General features: G+C 43.7%; 1 protein-coding gene across 11 annotated transcripts in view; it reads right to left on the bottom strand.

The window, feature by feature from the left end:
* The window catches only part of TSC2 (TSC complex subunit 2), a 59,945-nt gene that overhangs the window by 1,500 nt on the left and 44,064 nt on the right, over positions 1-14,381 (bottom strand). For 10 of the 11 annotated variants that reach the window (XM_031945837.1, XM_031945840.1, XM_031945839.1 and 7 more), the window contains 12 exons: positions 13,702-13,814; positions 12,670-12,885; positions 11,355-11,570; positions 9,970-10,038; positions 8,009-8,169; positions 4,792-5,297; positions 3,919-3,994; positions 3,197-3,283; positions 2,487-2,673; positions 947-1,086; positions 608-686; positions 60-151 (listed from right to left, as the gene is read on the bottom strand). In XM_031945837.1, the coding sequence (XP_031801697.1) occupies positions 60-151; positions 608-686; positions 947-1,086; positions 2,487-2,673; positions 3,197-3,283; positions 3,919-3,994; positions 4,792-5,297; positions 8,009-8,169; positions 9,970-10,038; positions 11,355-11,570; positions 12,670-12,885; positions 13,702-13,814 (1,942 nt within the window). The remainder of the gene's footprint in view (positions 1-59; positions 152-607; positions 687-946; positions 1,087-2,486; positions 2,674-3,196; positions 3,284-3,918; positions 3,995-4,791; positions 5,298-8,008; positions 8,170-9,969; positions 10,039-11,354; positions 11,571-12,669; positions 12,886-13,701; positions 13,815-14,381) is intronic. The other variant, XM_031945843.1, reaches the window with a different exon arrangement.

The raw sequence follows: 14,381 nt of genomic DNA, 5'->3' as shown, positions 1-14,381 counted from the left end.
ATGATTCATAGGTCCCCAGATCCCCAAATGGAAGTCAGGCTGAACTGGACAATACTCACATTCGCGTGCAATGCCATCTGGCGGGCAACAAAGGGAAGATTTTGGTCTGATACAATTTTAGCCACACTGGTGTCCACAAGGCCTTCCATATCTAAAGGAGGAAAAGGCAATGTTGAAGTTTATACTATAACTACAGTCAAGCTTCATAGGCCTCAAGTTTCAGGGTGCTCTCACATTCACAGGCTTACCCAGATCTCCATGAGGACCCTAAGTGGATGGAAGACAGATAGAAACTACAAACATTGCTCATCTGGCCAAGCTTACATGCTCCTCTTCTCCCCTCCTCCCCCCCAATTAGCTTCTGGCTGGATTTCAGACATACAAAGCCAATTTAAATTGTGTTTCTTTTATCAGAGTCTGTGGATAGTCTGAGAAGTTCCCAGAAACTGCTGCTAGACACTGCTTTGGTCTTATAGCACAGAGAGCTGCCAGACTGGCACAGCCTTTATCAACAACCCGTCCCAGGCCAAAAACATGTCTGTAGCTAAATGGAATGGGAAAGGCTGAGTTATCCAAGTCCCCTTTCAGCAGAGAAGGGGCACGTTACCTTTCCGACATTGCAGCGTGACCAAGTTGCATTCATAATCCAGGGGAGTGATTATCACATGTACAAAGTTGAACTGGCCCTGGGAAAAAACAAAATTCTTTTGTGGATATGTGAAGTTACACAAAGTGAGCCCCAAGCATTGGGCTGTTCATCTCAAAAGAGTAAAAACTCTTTGTGCCCAGACCAGGTCTTGGAAAAGGAGACTACAGAGTAGTCATAAAGGAGATGGCCCAGTGGGACTTTATTATTTGTTTCCATTCTAGAACAAAAAATCCACTTCAATCTGGGGAGAGAGAATATGGGAAGGGGAAACTTCAACGTTCCAAAGAGAATTCTCACCTTGATAGTACCCAGTTTGAAGTCTTCTCCAGAATCATTGTAGATAATTGACACAAAGTCATTCCCTAGGTGCCTCTTCTTGTCACAGCGGTATTTATCTAAGTCTTTGGTGGGCATCAGAGTGGCGATGTGAAAGATAGCTGTGAACCAGAATCAAGGGGACACAGTGAGACTGGATCACAGGACAGGCTGGAGGCAAGCAGGGTCCAGGAACCAGCCTGCTCAACCAGCACAATACATATCACTCAATGCTTTCAAACAATGCCAGGTGCCAGTGACCATTCACTGGAGCAGTTAAAGCTTGGATAGACTGCTCCCATATTCAGGTAAATGGGATGTGCTCATGGAAGCATGAGGGCACCTGCTCATCCCAGGAAGAATGAAATAGGAAAGATTTTTTTTTTCTGCAGAATATCAGTGCCAGTCTTTTTTTTTTTTTTTTTTTTTTTTTTAAATTTTTTTTATTTAATAGCCTTTAATTTACAGGATATATACATGGGTAACTTTACAGCATTAACAATTGCCAAACCTCTTGTTCCAATTTTTCACCTCTTACCCCCCCCCCACCCCCTCCCCTAAATGGCAGGATGACCAGTAGATGTTAAATATATTAAAATATAACTTAGATACACAATAAGTATACATGACCAAAACATTATTTTGCTGTACAAAAAGAATCAGACTCTATCAGTGCCAGTCTTGAGCAGAGCTGCCATCCATGGCAATTTGCCCTGCTGGGTACAGATTATGCCGGCGGAGGTAGCATCATCAAGTCACTGGCTTTAAGAGGTCTAAGTCCCATACCACACTGCTCCTTTGACAAAGCTGGATAAGGATCTGGCACCCAACTGGGAGCATCACAACAAGAGAAGCTATAAGAGTACAAAGTGGTCTAGTTCCCCTGCACCATTCGGTTCCAAGAGATTCTTAGAGGAAGAGAAGGGAATAAGCATTTATGGAGCACTTACTATATGCCAGGCACTGTGCCAAGTGCTTTTTAAATACTATCTCACAACAACTTTGAGAGGCAGTGCTAGTATTATTCCTATTTCCAGTTGAGGAAACTGAGATAAACAGAGATTAAGTGATTTGTCCAAGCTCACACAGCAAGTTTTTGAAACTGGATATGAAATCACTTCTTCCTGACTGCAGGCCCAGGCTCCATTTGCTGTGCCCACAGCTGCCTTCATTTACCCAGCATGTTGCCCAAACCCAGTGCTGGGAGCGGAGCACAGCCAATGTGCAGTCACAGCCTACAGGGAGCTTGGTAACAAAACATCCCTTACAGAGCACCCTTCAACCTCACCTTACCCTCAATCCTCTGAGCACCTAATCCATCTTAAGCCGAATCTCCCAGAAAATTGGGCAGGCCCTAATCACAAGGACGTGATCATAACCCAGGTTCAAGGCACAGATGGGTACTGTCATAGGTTAGGGAGAAACCAATGTTCTGTCTGACTGTGGCTAAGAAAACTGGTCCTTTGCAGGACTCCCTGACAACCTTCCCCAGAAAGGAGAAGAGAAGAGAACTGCATCTTACCTTGCATGATATCATCGTGCCAACAGTAGGTGAACTGCCCATCCTCTCCACACACATCCAGGCCTCCCAGGTAGATCTTGTCTGGCTGGCAATCTTTGAGTTCAATGAGCTTCCCCAAGCCTGTCAAGAATTCTGTGTACCTATAGGATCCATGCTCATTGGAGAGGATGGCAATCTCACTGTTGCTCTGGAAAATATCAAAGGTCAGAAAGATCAGGGAACCTCAGCCCAGCACAAGGACAGGAAGCACTGTGATAGCCTTGTTACCTCTACTGGAATCTGGGCCTTTCCCTAGCCTGCCGGTCTCTGGGGTGTCCTTTCTCCTTGGCACAAATTTTTAACTGAATTCTTTTTTATTTGAGGGTATATTAGGGGAACGGAGTACAGCATGAAGGGGAAGAGAGGGGCATGGTGGTGAGAAATAATTATAAAGCTAATCAAAGGAATCTACCAGATCCGTTCAATGGATTATCCAACCTAAAGTCAAGAAGAAAAGAGAACTGAAAACATATAAAATGGAGAAACTCATGTGCACAGACACACCCACTGTCATATAACCTTTTCCCAGCAGAGTCTTAGCTAGTCAGGGGCAGGATAGATGCGGGCCTCCCCACTGTGAGAGAAGTGCTTACCCTTTAGTCCTCTGGGGTTCCAGAGGGCAGTAGCTATTAGTCCTGTGTATCAGCCTGCACATGTCCAGGCTACCTTACCTGGCCTTCTCCAACATACAGGACAGCAATCTTGTGGGTATCATAAGAAGGAATCTGATCTAGGAGCTGCACAGATTTTTCGAATGTCTGCAATCAAGATGACAGTCTGATAACCCAATGGTGAGACAGAGGTCATCTTTCCCAAGACCTTTTCACCCCCCACACCAACTAAGCAGACCCAACCCAGAGCAGGCAAGAGGGAGGCAGGAAGAACCAAGGAATGAATGCAGGAATGGGAATGTTCAAGCAGAAATCTCAAGGCCCACAGAATGAAGGGCATGACAAGTGGGGTGGGTACTAGCTGGCCAGAACACTGAAGGTAGATCATAAGGCCCTTACTGCAATCAGCCACAAAGTCAAGTAAGTTCAGTGAATTTCCAACACAATCCAAAAGTCTTTTCATGGAGACAGAGAAGGGTCTCCATAGAGCTTTTGCTTCAGGAGATGAGCTTGTCTCTAGGATTTGTGCAGATTGCAGGACTATTTAATTTGAGGCCAAGAAGTTGGGAATCCTGTCACATCCCATAGCTAAGCCTAAGGGCCAAAGACCAGCTCCTATGACTTTCAACAGGAAGAAGATTCCAAGGGGACCTAGACCAGTTGAGTCAGAGAAAGGGGAGCTGCAGAAACTTGGCCGGTGAAAATGTTAAGACTCTTCTACCAGGAGGATGAGAAGTAGGAATTACAGAAGCCTGCAGGGAAAGATGGGGATGCCCACTTACCTCAGGAGGCAACAGGAGTGGCTTGTTGGACTCATCTCCAAAGAAAGGGGAATGGTAGAGCTGCAGGAATACAAAACTACAGAGAGAAGTAGAAAAGGCATGTCAACAGAGTGGGGAGGTTGGAAATGTCTCTGCACACATCCCACAAGGAAATAGCCAAGTTGCTACTTCCAAATTCTATGGCAACTTTACAGGAAGGCCATGACCCAGTTATATCCACCTTCAAAGCACATAGTCACAGGACCCAAGAAAGACTGGAAAATTAGAGGTCACATTTCAGAAAGCCAGGAGCAGCTTTCTCGAGGATCCTGAAGGAACAATCTCCAATCTCCACCAACTGTTTAAAGTCTGCTCATGACTACCTCTTGCTCTTCCCTCAAAGACCCAGTTCTGCTTCTGGACAGTACTAGCAAGAGCTTCGGGAACAACCATCTCGACAGCCTTAAAACAGAGAGTATATGGCTCTCCCTCCACCCACCTGCCCTTCAACTGAAGGGAGAACCTACCTCCCTTCTAAACCCAACCCTCTAGTCTATCTCTAACTCCCACTACAACCAAGCTGCTGATTAACCTTCTGGCACCTTCAAACATCTACTGGGCAGCAGTATCAAATTTGCAACCCTGAGCCCAAATATTCACAGGCAGTCTGTTGTGTTATTGTGCAGGAAGCCTGCACCTCCTAAGATCATACTTGCTCTAGCTCCCCAGGGGTGCGGATGGCCCAGAGCCAGGACAAATGAAGGCTATCCCCAGGTTGCTTACAGTGCTCGACAGAACTGCCAGGATGGCAGAGGTGGCTGAAACAAAGTGAAGCAGAGCAGCTGGCTGCCCAGGAAGACAAAGAAAGGGGTACCGGTCAGATGTGCACAGCACCTGGGGTTTATCCCGGGCACCTTCTCTGTGTTGGATGTGGCAGCTCTACTCTTGAAGGCATCCTTCTCCATCTTCTTGCCTCTCCTTGACGGGGCTGAATCAGAGATGGTGTAGCCCCGAGGTCGGAGGCCACTTGGGGAACGAGGTGAGCTTGAAGATGGTGTTGCAGCCTCTTGCCGGCCTGCACCAAGGCCTCGGCTCTCCTCCCCCGGACTTGGCCAGGTGTTGGTGGCTTCCCCTTCTAAATTCCCCGACTGGGACTTGGCTTTGATTTCTATGCTCAGCTTCCCAAGGTGTCCTTTATCCTCAGCATCCTTGAGGACATCCTGCAGGGTCTGTAACTCAGGAGAAGAGCTGGACTTGCTCAGAGGCTGAGAAGGCTGGAAGGAGTGATCAGCTATGGGCCTGCCATCTTCAGAAGAGACAGCTCTCTCAATGGGAATCCCCCCTGTAATGAGCTCTTCAGAACGGAAGGATTTCTCTTCTTGACTTGAAGTGGAAGAGGACTAAATGAAACCATACAAAAGAAGATTTTTAAGAAAAACATTTATTTCCAAAGCCCTCAATGTGGTTTTCACTACATTCAGTACAGGCTCCTGGACTACATTAAATAGACCAGCAGAAGGAAGATGGTGGTCTCTTTCCCAAGAAATTTGTGCTTCTATATATGGTTGTATAAACTGAAAGCATGGGGAAAGAGGACAGGATAGACAGTTCCTTGGGAGTCTCCTTCATGTGGTCTGGGCTAGGATCGCTCTTCTCTACTGGGCTAATACCATATGAAAGGCAGGAGTCAAATGAAGTATGTGCAAGTGGTGGGAAAGGGGGGATTTGAAGGTCTATAAATTAGAAGAGCAGTAGGAAATGAGGGCTAAGAAATCTCCTTCTAGACCTGCATCCCAAATCGCTACCATAGGTCAGTGCTATAGGTATCAGGTGATAATACTTTAGAAAAACAGAATGGTAGTTACAGTCTAAACCATCTGTATTAAGAGATTAGGTTAAAGATTCACAGATGATTTTCTAGTCATATGGTTCCCTTGGGAAAGAGGGAAGGCATTATGACAAGGTCCTGTTTCAAAATCACTGAGAGGTTTTCCAAAGTTGTCTCTAAATAATCATAGAGTCAAGTGATCCAGCTTAAGATTCAGTTCTATTGCTCATTCATCACAAGACCCTGATCTTTGACCCTTTCCCAACATCTTTTGCCTAATGAGTGAATTATTTCCACATGCCATTTACATATTTACAACATTCAGGATGCAATAAGGATGAAAGATGACATTTCTTCAAAAATCAATTGTCACAGGATTGGGGTACAGAAGGGTGTTTAGATTAACAGACAGGAATATAGATTAATGGGAATGGGAAAAAGGTGGGGGAGAAGATAAGGGAGAGATCCATTAGTGAGCAGAGGTTAAATAATACAAGGCAAGTTAAGGAGTAGAACTAAAGTAAAAGAGTTAGAATGGGTAGGAAATAAGAAACATACACAAACACAATAACAAGGACCAGGAGTAGAATTTATTAGAAAAAAAAAAAAAGGAGGGCTAGTAATGGTAGATCGGAAAGTCAAATTTAAAAGATTTGATCAGGAAAGAAATCTACGTTATTTACCAGCCATATTAATATTGTTTTAGATCAATGTCAATGTATCTGTAAATGTGAATACATATATAGTGTGTGTACATGCATGTAGGCATAGGTAAGCATGTATATAAATAAAAAATATATGTGGGTGGGTGGGTGTGGGTATAAATGTGTATATGTACATTTATATATGAACATATTAATATATCTGTGCCTAATTGTAGCCTGCTTGAGAGGATGAAAGGGGAAAAAAATAAAGTAAAAATTGCACAGCAAAGAACAAAAATTACTCACAGGGAAGCAAAGAAAAGATGGACAATTATGAATTAAATGTCTTCTATTATTGAAATAAAAATTCATTGTTATATATATTAAATCCTCCCTGATGTTCTGTTGGGCAGAATTTTTTTTCCTTTTTTTTTTCCCTTTCCTTTTTCTATTTTGTTTTTTCTTATTTTGTATTTAGTTTTAAATAAATAAATATTTTTTAAAAATCAATTGCCACATTTGGAACTATACTCAAAAAGTTATCAAACTGTGCATACCCTTTGACCCAGCAGTGTTACTACTGGGCTTATATCCCAAAGAGATTTTAAAGAAGGGAAAGGGACCTGAATGTGCAAGAATGTTTGTGGCAGCCCTTTTTGTAGTGGCCAGAAACTGGAAACTGAGTGGATGCCCATCAATTGGAGAATGGCTGAATAAATTGTAGTATATGAATATTATGGAATATTATTGTTCTGTAAGAAATGGCCAGCAGGATGAGTTCAGAAAGACCTGGAGAGACCTACATGAACTGATGCTGAGTGAAACGAGCAGGGCCAAGAGATCATTATATACTTCAACAACAATACTATATGATGATCAATTCTGATGGGCATGGCTCTCTTCAACAATGAGATGAACCAAATCAGTTCCAATGGAGCAGTAATGAACTGAACCAGCTATACCCAGCGAAAGAACTCTGGAAGATGAACATGAACCACTACATAGAATTCCCAATCCCTCTATTTTTGTCCATCTGCATTTTTGATTTCCTTCACAGGCTAATTGTACACTATTTCAGAGTCCGATTCTTTTTGTGAAGCAAAATAACTGTTTGAACATGTATACTTATATTGTATTTAACTTATACTTCAACATATTTAACATGTATTAGTCAACCTGCCATCTGGGAGAGGGGGTGAGAGGAAGGAGGGGAAAAGTTGGAACAAAAGGTTTTACAATTGTCAATGCTGAAAAATTACCCATGCATATAACTTGTAAAAAGCTATAATTAAAAAAAAATCAATTGCTACCTGGGTATACTAAGTCACAAAAACCAACTGAGAACACCAGGCCCTTGCCTGAAGCTATTCCTTCTGGAATAAGTATTCCTTTCTGGATGGCAAATGCCTTAACAGGATAGTAGCAGCAAGGTTACATGGCAAATCAACATGACTGGAAAGTGGGCCTCTATCATCATCTAGTTGGGAACTGAATGCTCAAGGATACAAGGGTAACATTTCGGCTTACTAAGGAAAGATTTACTTTGTGCAGAAAACAAGGCTGGATGAAGCCAACAGCCATTCCAGGAGTGAATGAATAGTTCTTCTGAAGGTCAAACCCAATAAGTCTAACAACTCACCCTACTATAAACATCCGGAAGTTTGCCGAACCTCTCATCACTTGCAGTTGTCTGAGAGCCAATGGCTTCAAAATCGTCTATCTCTTGAGATTCAGATGGTGAATCTGTCTCTCTCAAGCCCACTTCAGTTTGGCTTCCTTCTTCAAGGACAACTGCAGATTCTACCAAGAAACAAACAAAACAAGTAAGTGTCAGAGACTGGATCAGCCCAAGGGGGACCCCTTCTGCTCTGCAGAAGTGTCAGCCTTTTCCCTACCACAGAACTGGTGGGTAGCCATAAGAAAGTCAGCATGTGACCTTCAAAGGGCAAATCAGACTGATCAACACACCCTCCCTTCCCTTATAAGGACCTTGATCCTTTTTCCTTCACTCATGACCCCAATGGACGATATTGCCTCATCCCCAAAATCAATCAGTTCAGCTTCCAAAACCCAGTGAGGAACACAAGGGAAGAGAAAGGTCTATCCATGGTAATATTTTTCTGTGACTGAAGTAATGGGCAAGGACTAACAGATTAGCCCAGGTTCATCAAAGCAACTGGGAAAGAAACATCAGGTCTATGGCCATCTGCCTGGGTCACCCTGTATTCCTCATCAGGGCATCAATATACATGTGCCTCATCCCAAAGGTTGAAGGGGAGACAAGGCCCAGGTATAGTAGTCAAACTCAATGACATGCAGTTAGCAGTAAACTGGCACCACCACCCCTCTGTCTTGTGATCCTAGGACAAAAAAGTGGAGGCCGACCTGAATCTCATGTATAGTAGAGAGGTTAAATGAAACCTGTGTCTACAATACACAGTCCTGTAGAACTCAGTCCACTGATTTCTCTATTATTTGGTCTGAAGGAAAAGGCTGACATGTAAGAAGTTTAAAACAAAGAACTGGAAGAACCATCTGAAAGGCTAAGATTTGTTTTCCAAAATAAAAGGTAAAACTAACTTGAGCACATTAAAAAAAAAAAAATCAGCAGAAAGTTGCTGAAGCAGGTTTTTTTCTGAATGGATTCCAGCTCCCAGGAGCAGTTATTTAACAGAAGCAAGTAAGGAGTTAGCGCTGCACACACAGGCCTTCTAAGAAACGTGCTGATCTGGTTAGCTGTCCAAGCCAGAACCCATTGCACAGGGCCTTGGTCACTGAGCTTTCCTAACTGGCCCAGGATCTTTCCAGGACAGCTGAAGTTTCTCTATAGCCATGGGGGTCACAGTGTCATGGAGACAAGTAAACACCCTGAGCCAGGAGGAAGCTGCATGGGAACACAGAGCCAAGGTCATCCCATGGCAGCCACGACATGGAATGGCCACTGATCTGGGGACTACCACCCATGTGTTCTTCCCAGGATGACTGAGACAGGCCACCAGAGGGAGCTACAAGAGCTGCTCATCACCCGTGGGGGGAACAGAATCATAAGATTCTTTACTTCATCTGCCTTTATTCACGGTGCAAAATTTTGATAAAATCCAAATGAAGGCCAATTTGATTTGGGGTGCTTTTATTCCCTACAGCCAAATTATCCTGTAAATGACCAGATAGGCACTTCCACCACTGAGAGGAGGCAGGGTCTGCTGTGCTTCCAGGGCAAAGAAGATAGCAGGTCTTTGCTCTTTCAACAGAAGAGTAACTGGCGAGTAACTGGCTACTATCATTCACATCTACTAAGCCAGAAGCCAGATCACTGCCCTGAGGAGTCAGACAAGGGGCCAGGAAAAAGGGAGTCTGTCTCTTTCCATTTCAGGAATGGAGCTCAGCTGAAGAACTACTTCCAAATGGCTAACAATCGCAAATATTGTTTCTGGCATGGACTTCTTCATGCTAGTCAAGATCTCATTCACTGAGAATCATGAGACCAGGTACAAACAGAAAACATGAAAGGGAGGGTGATAATATGAGGGAAATAGTGTCTAATGAATCAGGTGTTCTTCTATGGTAAATACTTGTTTCCTTAAAGAGATAGAAATATACCTGCCCAGGAAACGCTCCTATGCAACTTTCCTTGACAACTGGACTGGTACATGGAAGAGAAAGAGGCCACTGCAAAGGGAACCACGTGAGCAGCTACATAAAAGAGGAAGGAGAGACTACCCATTCACCCCCCCCCCCAGACACACACACGCACACACATGCTCACGATCATACAAACACAAACACAAATAGTCATACACACACACACCACAGCAGAGAAATTAAAATGACCAAGAACCCTTAAGTCCAAACCAAAGTCAGCCATAGTAAGCTATCTGCGGGGACCCTCAGCCACCCCAACACACTGATCAGGAGGAAGGAAGGCCACATGTGGGCTCACTGATGGAGATTTCTATGATTTGGTTATTGTTAAGCCAGGCATTTGGGTCCCTAACCACCCCTTCTTTATTTCCCTAAATAACTGAGAGTACAAATCCCACTGTATTTGTATTTTCAAAGATAAATTTCAGGAGAGCCTTGCTAAAATGATTATAGAACAGAAGGCAAAGGTTCATCTTTACAGAAAACTCACATTTACTATATTCCAAAACTCTCCAAAGCAGGCGGCAAACCTGTCCTCAGCTGGCTGGGTGCAGGACTCCCTCCACCTCCCACCATGTGCCTGAGACTAATGTGGTCAATGCCCATTTCCCAAGAGATGAACTCAAAGGAGGGCGTGCTGGGCCTTGGTTAGACTTAACAAATTTCTACCTACTTCTACTTCACAACTACTACTCTTCCTTCTTGCAAGCCCAGAGCCTTCAGCACAACATAGAAATTCTGATAAGGGGCAGCCTAGAAGCCCATCTATTTGATACTGTCTTGGCAAGTGCAGCTTCTTAGGAAGTCGAGCCCTTTTAGGCCAGGTTCTGCTCCGAAGGAAAACGAAGAATGGAGACTAGAAATGAGAACACGCCTGATAGCTTCAATTGTGGTGAGAGGTGAGCACTAACCGGGTCCCTTTTCCCTTTCCTGAAGAACACAGAAATAAAGCAAACTTCAGGGGATTTCCGCCACACAATAATCTGCCAGAGCAGGTTTTGACAAAAACTTCCAAACAAAACCTGAGCACCAGGTGGGGCAAGAGTCATTCAAATGCTTTATTTTCCTCAAAAACTAAAAATAAAAGGAGGCAAACACTATCCTGAGATGCAAACACCTTTGGATAACCTCCACCCACCTAGTCTCTCCCTTGGGACTTGGTTCAAGCTGGTGATCTTTTCTGTGAAGCGCTAAGGCAAGACATTCAATCAATGTGCCACATGATCTCAAAGAGAAGTAGCAGGTCCATGAGAAAGACTGCCCTGCAATAGCCCCAACAGGCACTCCCATGCTACTCCCCTCTCTGACTCTATCCCCAACACCTAGCCAAGGCCCTTTCTCACCTGTATTGGAACGCTGTAGGAGAGAAGGCTTGTCTGTCCCTGTGGTGAGACTAGAGGATGGCACTGACAAGGACTTATACAGTGCTGTCTCCCGGTGCTCTTTAAAACGTTCAGCTGCCATTAATGCATTCGATAGCTCCTGTAGGGGCATGTTGTTGATATCTGAAGAGAATGGACTTAGAGGGTTTTCTAAGCTCATCAGCCAGCTGGTATTCCCTAGGAAGAAGCACTGTCTTTTAAAAAGCAGAAAGAGTCATAATGTCCCTATAAGCTACTAGTCTTAACCCAGTAGTCTGAATTGGTCAGCAAGTATCTATTAAAGAGTGATAGTATTTCAAAGATAAGAGATAATTGGATTAAAACCCAATCAATTTACAGATGGGGAAACCAAGGCTCAGCCACTAAGTGAAGCAACTTGCTCAGGGTCACACAGCATTTCAGTCCCAGGGCTGACGGCTCTGTCTCTAAGGCTCTTCCTCCTAAATCTCCCTCCTTTGCCCTCCACAAATTATTATTAAGTAAAGCCATCTGAGCTGTCTTCAGTTAATTTAGGCATTTTTCATGTTTAGCAGTCCCTAAAGTAACTACCAAAATCAAAAATCATTTCACAATTTCCTCTATTTCTTCTAGCTCATAATTTTAAAAAGTAATCAGCTCCTGTCACAACTAAATCATTACTGGCCAGGGCACAGATATTCTGCTCCTTTTAAAGAAAAGAAAGTAAGAGTTTGTGGGCAGCAGACAAAGTGAGTAGTAAGATCTGGGGCCCCCCCCAAAAATCCTCAAGACTCTCATCCACCTCAGGCTCAGCACAGCAACTGCTTTTTTGTTCCGGCCTGAGTGCTGTGAAAGTGTACTAATTGGCACAGTGAGGCCCATTGTGGCTGGAACCCCAAACACAAAGAAGACCACCAGGCATCAGGCCCATGGTAAGTATCTTTCCAGTTAGTCCACTCTTCGAAATATTCTGGGCACTGAAAAAGCTAAGGCCCAAGGCTGGTGCCTGAAAGATGCTGAATCAACCATTCAAATCTTCTATTACCTGACTAGGATTTCTTGGGATCTCCTCACTCATTGCCTTGTAGCTCTACGTATCTAGGTGATTGTGCCTAGCTCCATAATAAACCAACACAGGGCATTCCAAAATCAATCATCTTTTAGAAAATTATCCTCCTAACTACTTGGGAAGATGAAAACAGTTTCAGATCCTAGCAGCTCTGTTTTAGCTGTTAAGTTTTAAGCAAACCAGGAGGGAAGTACGTGCTAATGTGTGGATAAACCAGGAAGCTATACTTTATCAAGGACAACTGAATACCTGTGGGCCTCCGGACCAGGATCTCAGCCCAGCCCTGGGTGAGGAGGGGTACATAGGCAGCCAAGTTGGTCTTTCCCTTCTGTAAAGGAGTCTGGCCACTGGCCGAAGCCTTCTCCGTCCGAGCAGTGGGTGTACTCTGTAACCCTGGAGAAGCAGGACTGCTTGGGAAGTGGGAGGTTGAAGTGTCCAAGGTATTGCCCCGGAGAGCATGACCTCCTGGTAATAGAAAGAAAAAAAAAAAACCTATGATACATGTCAAGAGATGAATGCAGCCAACCACTGTGTGCTGCCAATTTGCCAAGCTGCATCAGGAAATACACAGCATTAAACCTATTAGCCATAGCTACGCAGACAAGCAATGAGATCCCACTGCCCTCATGCTCTTGCTACTCGAGGGACATCAAATTAGGGAGAAAAGGAGAGGGGCCTCTCTCTCTCCAAGATGGCCTATTTTCTCTGCTGGCTATCATTCCCATGGACAGGCTAGGAAACCCGAGACTAAAAAATGAAGGGAATTGTGCTGCTTCCAGGAAAAAAGGAGCATCTGCAAACACAAGCCCTACCTAAAGGTTTACTTTTCAAATTACCAAAGAGAGAAAGAGAGAGAGAGAGAGAGAGAGAGAGAGAGAGATGCTTTACAGATAAGATTATAAGTACATCTAAGGTTCTTTCTGCCAGAGAATTTCTAAGGAAACATCATAATAAAAAAATGAACCAAAAACTTTTAAAACTGGAAGATGGCAAACATAGGCTGGTACATACATCAACAATGTATTTAAAAAGCATGAAACACAAGTTGGAGGGTCCTGTCTTCATTTCAGAGACAATAAAATCAGAGAAATGATTTCCTAGGAAGTACTAGGAGTGTCAGGCACAGAACATAGTGGGGTCTAAGACAGCCCTTATACCCTTCTCCCACTTCTTTATCCATCTTTATCACAGTCGGCCCTGCAGACCCATCTTTAGGAAAGAACTGGGCTCTGAAACCACATAAACCAAGAAAGAAAGGAAGAAGAAAAAAAATTGGCTTACCTGACATAGACCGTACACGGTCTCGAGATCCCCGGCAAACTTGCTGGCCAGCCTGGGACTCTAACTTGGCTGGTGCTTCCTTTGTCTGTCTCACTTGCAAATTGGGATCTGTGCTGAGAAACACATAAACAACACACATGTTGGGCCTCAAGGATAAAACAAGGTGGAAACTAGGTAGAGAGCAGATAATTCAGTCAATCAGCAAGCATTTATTAAGGACCTACTATGTGCCAGGCATTATTCGAAAAACTGGGGATATAAGAAAAGGCAAAAATTAGTTGCTGCTCTTAAGGAGTTCACAGTCTAAGGGGTAAGAAACATGCAAATAGATATGTACAGGGTAAACTGGAGAGAATCTTGAAGGGAGAAAACTAAGATTAAGGAGGACTAGAAAAGGGTTCCTGTAAAAGGTGTGACTTTAGCTGAGATTTGAAGAAAATCATAAAAGTGCAGAGGTTGAAATGAAGAAGGAATAAGTTCCAGGTACGGGACATGACCAGAGAAAACACCTTCAATCAGAAAATGAAATGTCAACTGCCACAAACTGCCAGGTGGTCAGCATCACTGAACGGCAGAATCTGTGAAATGTATAAGAAGATGAGAAAGATAGGAAGAAACTAAGTTAAGAGGGTCTTACTAAAGCGAAAAACAGGATTTTATAATTGATTCCAGAGGTAGTA

Source organism: Sarcophilus harrisii, chromosome 1 (genome assembly GCF_902635505.1).
Source record: "Sarcophilus harrisii chromosome 1, mSarHar1.11, whole genome shotgun sequence".
Taxonomy (NCBI): Eukaryota; Metazoa; Chordata; class Mammalia; order Dasyuromorphia; family Dasyuridae; genus Sarcophilus; species Sarcophilus harrisii.
Note: the sequence above shows the minus strand (reverse complement) of the source record. Positions and strands in the feature narration are given on the sequence as shown.